The 13,446-nt window shown below is 43.4% G+C and overlaps 1 protein-coding gene across 1 annotated transcript; it reads right to left on the reverse strand.

Annotated features, from left to right (window-relative positions):
• Positions 1-4,079: 4,079 nt before the first annotated feature.
• lhx4 (LIM homeobox 4) lies at positions 4,080-13,209 on the reverse strand. The gene is made up of 6 exons (XM_053879736.1): positions 12,998-13,209; positions 10,892-11,063; positions 8,500-8,702; positions 7,247-7,401; positions 6,815-6,986; positions 4,080-5,689 (listed from the first exon to the last, which is right to left on the reverse strand). The coding sequence occupies exons 1-6, from the start codon at positions 13,074-13,076 to the stop codon at positions 5,307-5,309; spliced, it is 1,164 nt and encodes a 387-aa protein (XP_053735711.1). The 5' UTR covers positions 13,077-13,209; the 3' UTR covers positions 4,080-5,306.
• Positions 13,210-13,446: the final 237 nt, after the last annotated feature.

Consider the following 13,446-nt stretch of genomic DNA (forward strand, 5'->3'; position numbering starts at 1 on the left):
GCGATCCCATCCATTACGGCCCGCGGTCCAGCCAATCAATGCTTAAATAAATATCAGACCTATTTGAAGCGTTTTATGCAAACTTGAACTTCGCTGCTTTTTGTTATTAAATTGCAATAAGAAAAGGGAGAACAGGAAAAAACACTTAGGTTTGGCTTGTTTTTAGATGAGCACTTCCTGTTGGTGCATACCAATGAGGTGACTCAGAAGTTCAAAGTAAAGTTACAGTTTTAGTCATCGATGACGGCGAACCAGCGCAGTCTGAGTGAAGGGTTCAAAGTGAGAGCTGGATTACCTGAAGGATGAAGGCGCTGGCAGACGAGACAGTCGTGTCAATCCGTGGACATTGGTGTTTGCTGATGATGAAGTGATCTGTGGTGAGAGTCGAGGGGGCTGCACACAAGTGAAGACCGAGTGAATCTACTGAGCGAGTACAACTGCTTTGCGCCAAGTCATGTGATATCCTGCAAATTCTGGCTTCCATAACAAGGGGGTTATGGAAGTGTGCAGGTTCTTTCACGCCTCATATCTTATATAAAATTGAAAAAAAAAAAACAATCTGATATTAAGAGTATAAGTTTAGTTTTTTTTAAATGTTGTTTCGTTAAAGTGTTGGGGATTTAGTGAAACAACTACATGTGCTACAGCGACACGCTACAGTCTACATGCAGTTTGATGGTGACTTTTGCCGACAAACAAACAAAGTACATGTTGGAGGCCTTCGCATTATTAGTATTATTATTATTAGGGGTGGGATTCGATTAACAAAATTGATCTAATTGATTAGAGAATTTATGATGAATTAATGTCAATTAATCACAGTTTAATGGTATAAGAATATTTGCCACAAGAAGCTGCATTTTTCAGTTTGAATGAATGTGGTATATTACTGAATCAAATGATGGACCCACACATACATTTAAACAACAAAACATTGTTTATGTTGCATCAGTTTGACAAATCACGATGGTGGCTATATTCAAGTTTTTATATCACCTTATTTCAACTAAAGCTCTTTTCATATCTCGGAAATATTTATACATATATATAATATATAAGAATTTCAAGTACATTCAGAGTAGTGGAAACCCAGGCCATTGTATCGTGAAAAACATGTCTGAACAAAGTTGACAATGCATTATCTACTGAAACTTCATAAATCATAGAGGAGAGTCACTGTACCTAAATGCAGGGACTCTGGAGGTTAGCCACCAAGGTCAAGGAAAAAGTAAACATGTTACTTAACTGGATTTTTCTTGTGTTGAACTTTGATATCACTTTGTCAACCGAGTGTAGCTTGAAAACTGTTCAAGATAAAGGCTGTACTACTACTGTGAAGGAGAAGAGTCTGCAGTCCGACCCAGACTAGGTGATGGAAGCAAATTCACTTGCTGTTGAATGCCACACTTTTGCAGATTTTTATCTGATCCACTGGTGACACTCGTCCTCATCTCTGATGCAACAATGATGATGTTGTTTATGGTGGGTCTATAAACACTACTGCCAGCACTATTTCCATGTATAATTCCATTCCCAATAAGCAGCTTTTTCACCACGCCCCCACCTCGACCTCGACACAGTGAAGGAAAGCGGTGCCTTCACTTGATGCTGCTTGGGAACTGTGACAGCAAATGGACTCGCTGTCACTACGCACAGAGGCAGCAGCATTTTTTTGTCTCAATATACAACTTAACATCTTCATCACAGTGTGAATATTCCTCTTTAGATACTCATTCGCTCTCTTACACTGTGTTATGCACTTACTCGAAGTTTCTTTTAAACAAGGACTTTTTTTTTACATTTTATCACATTCATACGGCTCATTTTTGTTGAGCTTTGCATACGACATGTAGATACTTTCAGCTGTGGCCTGCAGAGTTTTAAACCTTTGAATTAGACTCAAGCAACCTTCAACTTAGCTGCTCAGAGTCATGGCCTTGGCCATTCTTCTCTTCACTTTTGCTTGTTAGTAGGAAAAGGGCGGCCAGACCAGTTGGTTTGGAAGTGTGCAGAGCAGAGACAGGGAATATTTTGGACGAATCATGAGACGTGGTGGTCCCAGGCAGAAGAAAGAAAGGAAGACAACCACTGAGGTTCTTGGTTGTGATCAAGGAGGACAAGTGGAGGATAGTAGTGACCAGGGAGCAAGATCCTAAGGTGTCAAAATATCAGTCCAGATGAATCAGATCTTCCCGACCCATTCAGCAGCTCATTGCCTGTTTGCATGCTCACAAAGGGTTTTGCAGTATTTCACAAAGCTGCACACAATTAGTTAACAGCCGGGGGATTAGAGAAAGATTTCAGTGCAGCGCCGCAATCTGCTTCTGTGTCCCTTTAGTGCCGAGAGGATCAGGAGGGCCGGCAGGGCATCTGTTTCTCCCCTTTTTTGTGTTTTTTTTTCCATCTCCTCTTTCTTTATCTCTTTTCTCTTCATGTATCTTTCTTGTCACCCCCCACCAGGGAGAGCCATATCAATCACTGTTAACTGACCGACCACTGTCTGTTGGTGGTACTAAATGGATCTCCACAATTGAATAGAGGCCTAAGTGTGTGGTAAATGCTCTCAATGGGTAAATGAATTTGCGGGTTAACTCTCTCTAAAGAGAGCTTGGGAAAGACAAAATAATAAAAACCACCGACATTTCTCTTCTGTCCAGTTCCACGGACAAGTTGGGCGAAGATTTCACCGGTTTATTTATCGCTCCTGGTCGCGAGAAACAGCAAGAATCTGCTGAACTGTCTTTATCAAGCGATGAATTAGAATGGACGCTGGAGTGAACTCTTGCTAAAGGGGTGGACAGACTCTTTCCACAAAGGCCCACAGTGAGCGCAGGTTTTTGTTTGCCACCTACAATACTTTGAACAACTTTACATTGTCCATAACAGTAGATGTGTGTCGTCTTTGACGTCACTTTAAGCTCAAACTTGTCCCCAATTTTCACAGAAAAATCTCATTGCTTCATCATTGTAACATGATGGTATCGTATTCTGACATACTTCATTGTTATTTCTGTGGTCAGGGCTGTTAAGCTCAGTTACAGTGGCGGCCAAAGTTTCTTGTCTTGAAACAGGCTTGACAGGTTTGTTTTAATGACTGAATTTCAGTTCTTGAATTATTTGAATTATCTTTCGCAGCAACAATGTGTGTGTCTGTATGACTAATACATTTAAGCTTCAACTTCTTGGTCTGGTTCTCGCCGCCTCACTGCCCTTGGCCTGGACTCAGTCTCAGGTTAGGTCTTGGCCTTGGCTGGTCAGATACACAAGTACGATTGAAACATTTGGCTCTTGTGATGTCGAGTGTTCCAGCTTGAGGCAACCTCAGTCCTCTCTGTCTAGAGAGCTACGCTTCAGTGGGTTTACTCCGGGTACTCTGGTTTCCTCCCACAGTCCAAACGCATACAGAGGTTGATCGAGTATGCTCCATTGTCCGTAGGTGTGAATAAGGGTGTGAATGTTTGTTTGTCTTGGTGTCGCCTGTGATTGGCTGGTGACTTGTTGTTGACATCTCGCCCCAGGTAGCGAGGACAGACTCCAGTGCCTTGACTCTCCATAAGGGAATGAGCTGTAGAAGTGAATGAACGACTCTTGAGTATTAATAGAGTGTCAACTGTTGCAGTGCAGTATGGTGGTTAGGCTTGGGTGTTTCACAAAGTGTTACTTAGCATGCACAGTAATATTTATGATATTGCACTCCACAAAAACATGGAACCATTTGTATCATGGTTGTTTTCACGGTATCTCCACAAAAATATTACCTAGGAAACAATCTATGACAGACTCAAGGTTAAAGATAATAAAGCGTCCAGTGTGTGCAGGTACAGTCGAGTACTGTATCTGCATGCAAATGCTTGACTTGTTGATCATCATGGCTTCCCTGTAGAAACAAACAACAGCCTCTCTCTCTCATGTTGATGTCCGCTTCAGTTTGCGTTTAAACGGCTGAGCCCTAAAACCACTTGAACCCGTGAAAATGTACAGTTTTAATCATGAGAGTTCACAGTGCAGTTGCTTAGTATTTGGCCGTCGCAGCTACAGTGAGCTCTACATTGTGTCAGCGCTAGAAGAAAAGCCAAGAGTTAACCCAAAGACAATTCAGATTTATTTTCCTCATATAGATTTGACTGTACACAGCTCATACCATTACACAGAAGGCATAAATGAATTAGTCAGTGCTCTCTTTTTAACATATTCTCAAAGACACATGGCAATAATAAATAGCACTCATGAAACAAGACGATCCACACGTTTTCAAACTGTACAAAATTTACAACAATTATAACACCAAAAATTCTGAGGCGAATGCAGACTCCAGCAAAACCCACAAAGTCTTTGTACATGATTCGCTTGACGGTGCTGCTCTCGACCTGCTTGGCATTCTTAGGTGAGATGATTGAAAACCGGAGTTGGCATTTCGTTTGCTGCAGCGGTGAGAAACGGAACAGGAGTTTCGCAGCTGAAACGGCCTTGAAGTGTAAGAAACATTCAGTCATGCCAGCTCTGATCTGCCCTGACAGTGGGGGGAATATGTGATAATCCCTCTGACACGGAGGCTTGACAGTTGGAGGACAGGCTGACGACACATCTGGGGTTACTAAGTAGGATGATAGCAGGCAAATCTAGATCTCTACTGTACTGAGTAGATTACCAGGAGAAGCCTGGATCAGACAGAGGACACGGAGCGGCCGCCACAAAGACAGCGGTTCTCAGCCCTCGGCTGCGATACTTGTTGGTAGTTGGTGATACTTTTGTGTGCATCCGCAAGTGTTAATGTCCAGGAACACAAATACTAACTCTGCTATACAGACAAGTCAAGCACAGAGATCCTCCCAAAACACAAGTTGACCCCCACAGAGACAGGCAGAGCGACGACTCTGTGACCGAGTCAGTAAGCTTAGCGATACATTAGAAAACATGGGTAAAAATTCACACTTGTGCCACAGCGTTTGTAAATTCCTCTGAAACACTGTGTTGCCTTGTGCATGTGTCTCCCCTCTTTTTTCTGATCGATACTCACTTCAGTCCATCTCATGTGCAGAAAAAGAAGAGCAGAGTAAAGTGCATTGCCAATGTGAAGGCTTTAGGATGGCCAGCAGTTCTATGTATCAGAAGCATGCAGGTGCCTCCTGGGTCGTACGAGGGACTCGGCTCTCTTGAATGTCGTAGCTCATAGACGCAGTCTCTTTTTCAACCCAATTTGATAAGTGGCGACTCGTGACGTACGGTTAAGGAGGGACGTTGTTTTGTCCAGCCAGTTCAGCCAGATAGAAAGACGTGTAAAAAGAGTCTGTTCAAAGCAGCCTTCTTCAGAACTGGGAATGGTCCATCTCATCCAGCCAGGAGGCAGGACTTGTGGGGAAGTCTGGGTATCCTGTACTGCTGCCTGTTGAGAGGTCTGATGTCGGACCTCCCGCCATGGCCCTTAACGCCTGCCCCACCCCTCCTGGCTGCACCGCCAAACCGTCCATGTTGAAGCTGAGGTTGTTCAGGAGAGGGGTGTGACCGGGCAGAGAGGTGATGGAGGACGGCGACTGCGGCAGACCGTATGGACTTCCCGCGCGAATGTCGTGGTACGGTTGTCCTGCCGCGTCAACAGAGAAGCCACCGTTCAGAACCGAACTGTTGGTGACGTCGCCCACGCTTCCGTAGAGCCCGTTGGCATGGGTGAGGTCGGACAACACCTGGTCATCTGGAACAGAGAGAGAGAACAGTCAGTTGACTTTGAGATCAGAGATCAGACAGTGTTGTAGGCAAGACGGTGCGAACACCGTGAACATCCAGTCAACTCATTTCAGTTCTGGATTAATGTTGAAAAAATAACAGACTTATCTTTTGCAGGAAGAAACAAATGTGGATACGGTTCTTATGATTCTGTATTCGACAGTCTTGACCTCAAGTGAAGTAAGAGCTACGACTGTACTGGTCATTTTAACACCAGCTGAATTCAGCCCTCGGACCTTGAGTTTGACATGAAAGCCACTGGAAAATACAAGTCGATTTACAGCTACACACACAACTCCAAACAGGTGCATGACCAATAATGCCTTCATAGTTTCATCTGAAGAGCTTACATTAGACCAGACAATCTAATTCTCAGTACAAAAACTTCCCAACCTGCGCGGATATTACACCATATAATACACATGACATAAACTATATTCTATTTCTGTCAGCAGATCACTGGAAGAAACTTTAAGTGCTTTTATGAGTGAGATTTATAGGAATAATATAAATTTAATTTCATGGAAGTAAGTGCTCCAGTCACCAGAAATCATTGGACGCGCAACTGAGAAAGGATGTGGACAGAGGAGACCTGTGGAGCAATTACTGCAGTGCAAAATATTTGTTTCCATCCACGCCCCTCCCGCGGGGGGCTTCAATAACAACAATGCCCTGGAGCGCTCGCACTCTAATTGACTAAAAGCATCACATGCTTTATGGAGTTTCCGTCACCGTCTTTTGGTTTCACATAAAAAACTGCCTTGTTTTCGAGTGCGCAGACTTTTGAGAGTGACCAAAACTGGCGAGGAGATAAAAACGTCTCGACTTGCAGTTCCACTTGATGCGTCCGGCTTGCCTCCGTGGCGGTGACAAACAACGGCGAGAGGACGTGTCAGAGCCGCTGTGACGTGAATGGCAAATGAGAGTGCCATTTTGTATTTGCATGAGAGCAACACCGAGACAATCTACATCCAAATGGTGCACTCAGAACCACGTCATTTAGCAGCTCGTCTGCCCCATTAATCCCATTAACTGTCACTTTCACGTGTCTCACTCGGGCCACCAGACGTGTGCATGAGGGGGCGGCAGCTACCTCTGAAGCTCAGCTCGCTGTCGCTGAGGCCGGCGTCGTCCGCAGAACTCTCCTTCTCCACCTTGGCTCCACCTCGGTTCCTCTTCACGCTTTTGTAAAACTGAGTCCAGCGATGTCGACCTGCATCCTTTTTCAGACGCTTCTCCTTCGCTCTTCTGTTCTGGAACCAGACCTGGGAAAACCACACGAAACAAACGGTTCTTATTTGTGATATTTGAATGAAGGAACCACCAGATCTTCAACCACGAAGGGTCTAGAGGGAAGGCGGCGATCACTAAACCAAGTGGAACAACATCAATGGACATCAAAAGTCTCTCCATAACATATTTGAAACATTGAAACACCCTCTCAGTAAATATTTCTCAAAAAGTGCAAATCTGAATCAACTGTTCTGCTGTAAGGCTCGTGGCCTGAAAGATGGGCGGCTCTCACCTGCACTACCCTCATGTCCAGCCCAGTCTCCGACGACAGCTGCTCTCGGACATGCCGCGCTGGTTTTGGGGAGTTTTTGTAGGCACTTTTAAGGGTCTCCAGCTGCTTCGCTGTGATGGTGGTCCTGGGTCGCTTGGTCCCTGCTTCTGAATCATCTGGAAACACAGGGCACCTTTGATGAAATGCTGCTTCAGGGTTGTGACTATTCCTGCCTCCTACAAACCTAAGTCATGTCACATGGACAAGTCACACTGTTAGGTGAATCGGTTGCTTGTTTTGGCTGCTCCAAATACAGATGACAGAATCTCAGCATGTGCCACCCCCAGTCTCCAACTAGAGCGTCCATGACTTGAAGCAATTGATGCATTTCTTATTAACTAGGACACATTACACAGCAATTAAATTGCCTAGGGGGACACACTGTCCACGCTGAAGGACAGAAGAAAAAGAGGAATTTTGTGTAACTTTGTAGCTTTAAAATATAAACAAGCTAATAACATATTTGAGTTTATATATTTTATTTTTTATTACATATTTTTACGTACTGTTTATTGATAGATTGCCCATATGAATCAGGAATATTAGGTGATATCTTTAAATGCTGAATATCTTGGAACATTGAAGATTAGCAAAGTACAAAAAATATTTTTAATATATATTTTTAAATATCAGTTACTTTTATAATTTTGCTCAGACCTTGCGATGATCACATGTTTGCCCACCTTTGCCATACAGGCTACGCTGTGGTGAAGGTGGGTTGTGGGCTCTTTAAATTCATTTCAGTGCGATCAAAAGTGTTTTTAGCTGATCAACCAACTGCATTTACGAGACACTCTCAAAACATTCAAAACGGTTCTTCTAACTTGGATCTACAGTCAAAGCTTGTGGCTGCCATGTTTACCCATCTCTTTACTAAGTACTTCTGAATTTTTCCTAAGTAGAATCGAAGTGCAGACATCACCAGTATGAATGTTACTCGAGGAGTCCTCTCACTTATTAGTCATCATGTTTTCATAACCATAATGTTTTTGTTTTTTTTTTACATACATTTTTTTACATTTACATACATTTACATATATATAGATATATAGTTAACTACATTGTCTGGAATAAATAAAACACATAAAAAATACATACAATGTTTTTTACGTGCCTTTTTCCTGTCTGAATCAAAGATGACTCAACATGATGTCATTATGACACCTTTCTTTCTAGTACTTCAGATGATTCACCAAGGCCGCTGGTAAGCTTACCGTTTTGTTTTGCGGTCTCATAGTCCACCTTGCACACCAGCCTCCCGTCCTCCATGAGATAGAACTCATCCCCGGTCGCCAGCTGTCTGCTGCACATGATGCAGGCGAAGCAGTGCAGGTGATAGACAAAGTCCTGTGCCTTCCTGACCACCTGTGTGGGAGGAATCCCTTGTTGGCATGATGCGCATTTGGTTCCAAACCGCCTGCATGAAGGAGAACGTACGCAGTCAGCCACATGCACTGCCACAAAGACTGTGATACTCGCGCTGGCATTTGTATCTAATGGAGACCGTGAAAGCTGCTGAGATTAAAATTTCAGTTATGTATTTCCTCGGCGGCGGCCAAGAATGATGGCACAGTGTCCGTATTAATAGAAGCTTCAGCTGTTGAAGAAGGAAAAATCAGCAGTGGAATGCATTTCTGTTAACGATAGACCTGTCTGCAGGTTGATGGATGGAGGAGATCAATGGACTGTGTGCAATGTGTGTGTGAGCATGTGAGTGTGTGGGCTGCTGAGTGAATGTGTGTGTGTGTGTGTGCATGTTTATGTGTTTGCAAATGAAGTGCCAGGAGGTAGAGGAAGAAAGAAGGAAAGAAAGAAAAAGTGGAAGGAGCGAGGAAGTGGGGGGGGGGGTCTCCCTGTAAACACACCCAGAGGAGGACCAATAAAACACTGACTCAGAAGAAGCTTTAAATCACAGCAATGGCCAGAGAAATAAAGTGAGCAAGGTGTGTGTGTGTGTGTGTGCGCGCGTTTAAGCATATCTAACCTAGTGAGGACCAATTTCTGGGGAAAGCACATCCCTGTGGGGCCAATTTGCCTTTGCCACGAGGTGAAGCCTCAGTTTGAGGATGAAGTGTTTGGAACGTCCTGGTTAAGGTTAGCCATTTGTTTTGGACGGTTAGGTCTCAGGTGAGAGACTGGAATGAAAACAATGAGCATTCCCCACAAAGACATGTAAATTTTCATGCTATGAGGTGTGTGTATTTGTGATATCTATGAATCCTTGTATGTTTGTTCATGTTTCATTCATAGAATCTTGCGTGCTTCTGTGTGTAGCCTTGAAATCTCTTGTCCTGTGAAGCTAGTGTCCAGCCCTGAGACAAGCTCATGCAGGTGATGAATTATTGAATATATTACACGTAAATTGTGTTTGTGTTTGTATGTGCGTGTTTATTTGTGTAGACTGTTAAATAAATGTTTGCATTTTTCATTCCGTATTTTGAGTCCACAAGTGCGTTTAGTTGTGCATGAGTACCATCAGATGTCTTCCTGTTTTTACCAAAGATTCAGTGCTGTCATGTTTAATTCTGCTGTGCATGGTGATTCAGTGTTATTGTGTTTGAATTCATACATGTGTATGTCTGCGATCGGTGTGTGTGTGGATCTCTGTTATCCAGTTACTATATATGCGTGTGTGAGTGAGTGTACACCGTGTGCGTGGGTGTGTTTGTGTGGCTGTCCCTCAGGTCAGCTAACACAGTTAGTTTTCAGTGAGACTCTGGAGCTCTTTAGGTCTCATTTAAGGTTTGAGCATTAAAACCTTTCAAACATGATTTAGTAAAAAGCCAGAGCTGCTGACCCTGTTTTGGATAAAAGTCAAAATCAATTTTCCTCTGTAATTCCTCAGAAATCCAATAGTGGGAAGAAAGACAGACAGGTGGAGAGAAAGGTGGGAGATGGAAGGAAATGAAAAGAAATGTGCAAGTGTGAACTTGGAAATTTTGAAGGTCATGTCATTATTTAAAAAAATACTACGCTTATGGTTTAAAAAAAAAAACACAAAGTAATGGTCCACTCACACTTCAAATGAATTGATGAGCGTGTGTGTGAGTAGTAGCCGTGCTTGTTTATATACCAATAGTAATGCACATTATTATTCAAATTGCATGCATACTGTGCTTTTTATTCCATATTAATAGTCTGGAATTTTAAATCGAACATGTCCTCCTCTATATGGAACGAAAATTAAATGGGTACAATTCATCCACTCTAATTTAAATACCTGTTTTTATCTGGCAGTAAATACAGTACACACTTGAAATAAGCCTTTGCATTTGGCATGCAGCGTTTAAGCAGTCGGAAATATGGGTTTGTTGATAAACTGTGCTGGTGAATATATAGTAGTAGCCATGCTCATATAAAACTCCCAAAAGCACCTGGCTTTAATACATCTGATTCACAGATTATTTATCATCATTACCCATCAACATGTATTGAATTTAATGGGGAAAAATACACCATCCATGCATTTATGAATAAAAAAATTAAATAAATTTAATGTACTCCAATATTACAGGAGTACAAATAAGCTAGATTTAACCCTTGTTCCACACACTGGGAGAGACAGACGTGAAGGTCTCGTGAGAATCGGTGGCGGACGGTTCTTACTTGAAGAAGTCCTCCTTGCAGTAGACGCTCCCGGCCCGGGAGAAGCACTTGTCGGCCAGCGGGCTCAGACAGTCGGCGCACTTGAGACACTTGGAGTGCCAGTGTCGGTCCAGAACCTTCAGGATGAACTTGTCCAGGATGTGTTGACTGCAGCCGGCGCACTGAGGGATCTCTGCGGGGACAGAGGTGCACAGACCGCGGCGTGAGTCGGAAGCCTTCACAACTGCATTTAAATCACACTGCGTTGGAGTTTCATCTCAACAAACATACGGCGTTCGTGTTTGTCCTTGGCTTATATTTCACAATATACTGTAGTTATAGGCTTTTAACCTGGTTTAAATTCAGGGACTTAGCGAGTTAGTCAGGCACGCAGAAGATTGCTCGTGCGAGGATTCTGCGCACGTGTCTTTGCGTCACTACAACCATTAATAGTTTTATTATTATTGGTTGCGATTATTACGATGAATAATTATCATCAAAAACTCTAAAACGAAGTATGTTATATAGCATGAAAAAAATCATCAATTTATGACGGTAACTGTCCACGGTGCTGATTATTTCCTCATGTTATTATTCTTTTATTATTCATGAAAATAAAATAATAATATATTATTTGATTGATTGATTAAATGATTATTTACCGTGAGTGAAAATGCGTTTTTTTCTGGCTTCATTTGAAATAATACACTTGACATGTTAAGAAAATCTGGTACATGCATATTAGCAAGATTTATGTTTATGAATTGCCGCATCCTAAAAAATGAACAAAATGATAAGCATGACTCCATAACGCAAATATTTGTCATCAATCACACAGCGGTACAGAAACAGCGCGTTTAAACAGGCCCGACCACGTGATCTCATTTTATAGTAACAGCTTCACTTTCGATGAGAAAAATCTTAAAATAGCAGCAGCAGTTTTGGGTCATCATTCACGGTTCTTCTGAGTCAAAGGCATTTCCGGTAATGAAAAATCAATGAGGAGGAGAAGTGGCTGAGGAGGGTCACCGTCTGTGTCATCACACACACGCGCGCGCACACACACACACTCTCTCTCTCTCACACACACACATGCATCCAAATGGCATATTCTCCAAGTATATTTCTGCATGCATATGATGAAAAACATGATAACACAAATTAACAAACGTCTGTTTTGAGTTCACGTACATTGAAAAATATTCCAAATTCCTTTAAGGATCAGCAAGCATCGGTGCTGGTGCTGAAAGGAAAGCACGATTGCGTTCGGCACAGATCGAGTGCGCGAGGAACAAAGTTGCACGGGGCGACCTTCGTCTACATTTTAATCCAAAAAACCTCTTGGTTACGGAAAATTGCAAAGCGGCTATTGTTGTCAAAATATTGATATTTATAACAATAGCTCGACTGAAATAATTGCGTATTTTTAAATACCAGTAAACTAGTGAAATAGTTTGTTTATCAGTAAAATACCAACCTTAAAAAAAAATTCCAACTTAACAATCCTCGCATATCAATTTCTCTGTTTTTCATTTTGAATGTGCCGAGCATCGGATCCAGTGTGGGGATCCAATTCCTGGAAGACTCCACGTTTAAATCCAGGATGTTGCCTCTCCGGGGGGCTGAGTGGCGAGATCTTTATCAAATCTTTTAATCTGCCCCGATTTATCAAATTTAAGAGCATAAGCCGCCCACATATAAGCTATTTTACCTGAGAAGACATTTTAATCACGCACGGGTTTCAACCGCGGTTGCTGTAACTTATCACATGCGAATATTGAGGTCAAAGTAAATATATTTACAGTCTCGTGATGGGGTTCAAAGAGGCCTGGCGCGGATTAAAACGCTGATTCGAGAACCTTCGTGCTCCACAGAGAAGGTTAGAATTGAAGTCACATAACATAACCCGCTTGTTATCGGCGCGCTCTGTATGGGTGTGAGAAACTGAACAAAGTGCGCAGCTGCTTCCAGTAAAAACATAACAGGTTGAACATGATTCTGCTGAGGAAGGCAGCGGGGAGAAGAGGAAGAGGAAGCGGAAGAGGCCGCCGCTCTCATCCACACGCTCCTCCATCCTCGACCTTCACTGACCACCGCACACACACCGGGAGCAGAGAAGTGTCTTACGCTGCAGTGGCGCTCCGAGAATCTCCGGTAAACTCTTGACTGGACTCTCTGTGGGTAGAACCGCCGCACTTTGCATCATCGTGATCCAAAAACACGGTGGTCGCCTGCCTGCCTGCCTCCTGCGGGATTGTGATGCTGCAGACTCGGAGGCCTCTTCTTCTTCTTCTTCTCCTCTCTGCTCCGGACAAGCGTCTGTCCCTGCGGTGATGTCCGTGCCGCGCCGCGCTAAGACGTTTTGGAGAGGATCCTAAAAGCTGCCTGCTCCATTGAACGCTGCATGGGCGGCGGGCTGTGACGTCACCGCGGCACTGGCTCCCCGGGGCCAATAGGAGCAAGGGAAGAGAAGACCCCCCTCGATGAGAGGCATCGAGGAGAGGAGGAGAGGCGGGACCTGGTTTCTGTGGAGACCATAAATAGCTCACTGCAGTGGCTCCCGGCGGGACCCTGAA

This window comes from Synchiropus splendidus, chromosome 1 (genome assembly GCF_027744825.2).
Source record: "Synchiropus splendidus isolate RoL2022-P1 chromosome 1, RoL_Sspl_1.0, whole genome shotgun sequence".
NCBI lineage: Eukaryota > Metazoa > Chordata > Actinopteri > Syngnathiformes > Callionymidae > Synchiropus > Synchiropus splendidus.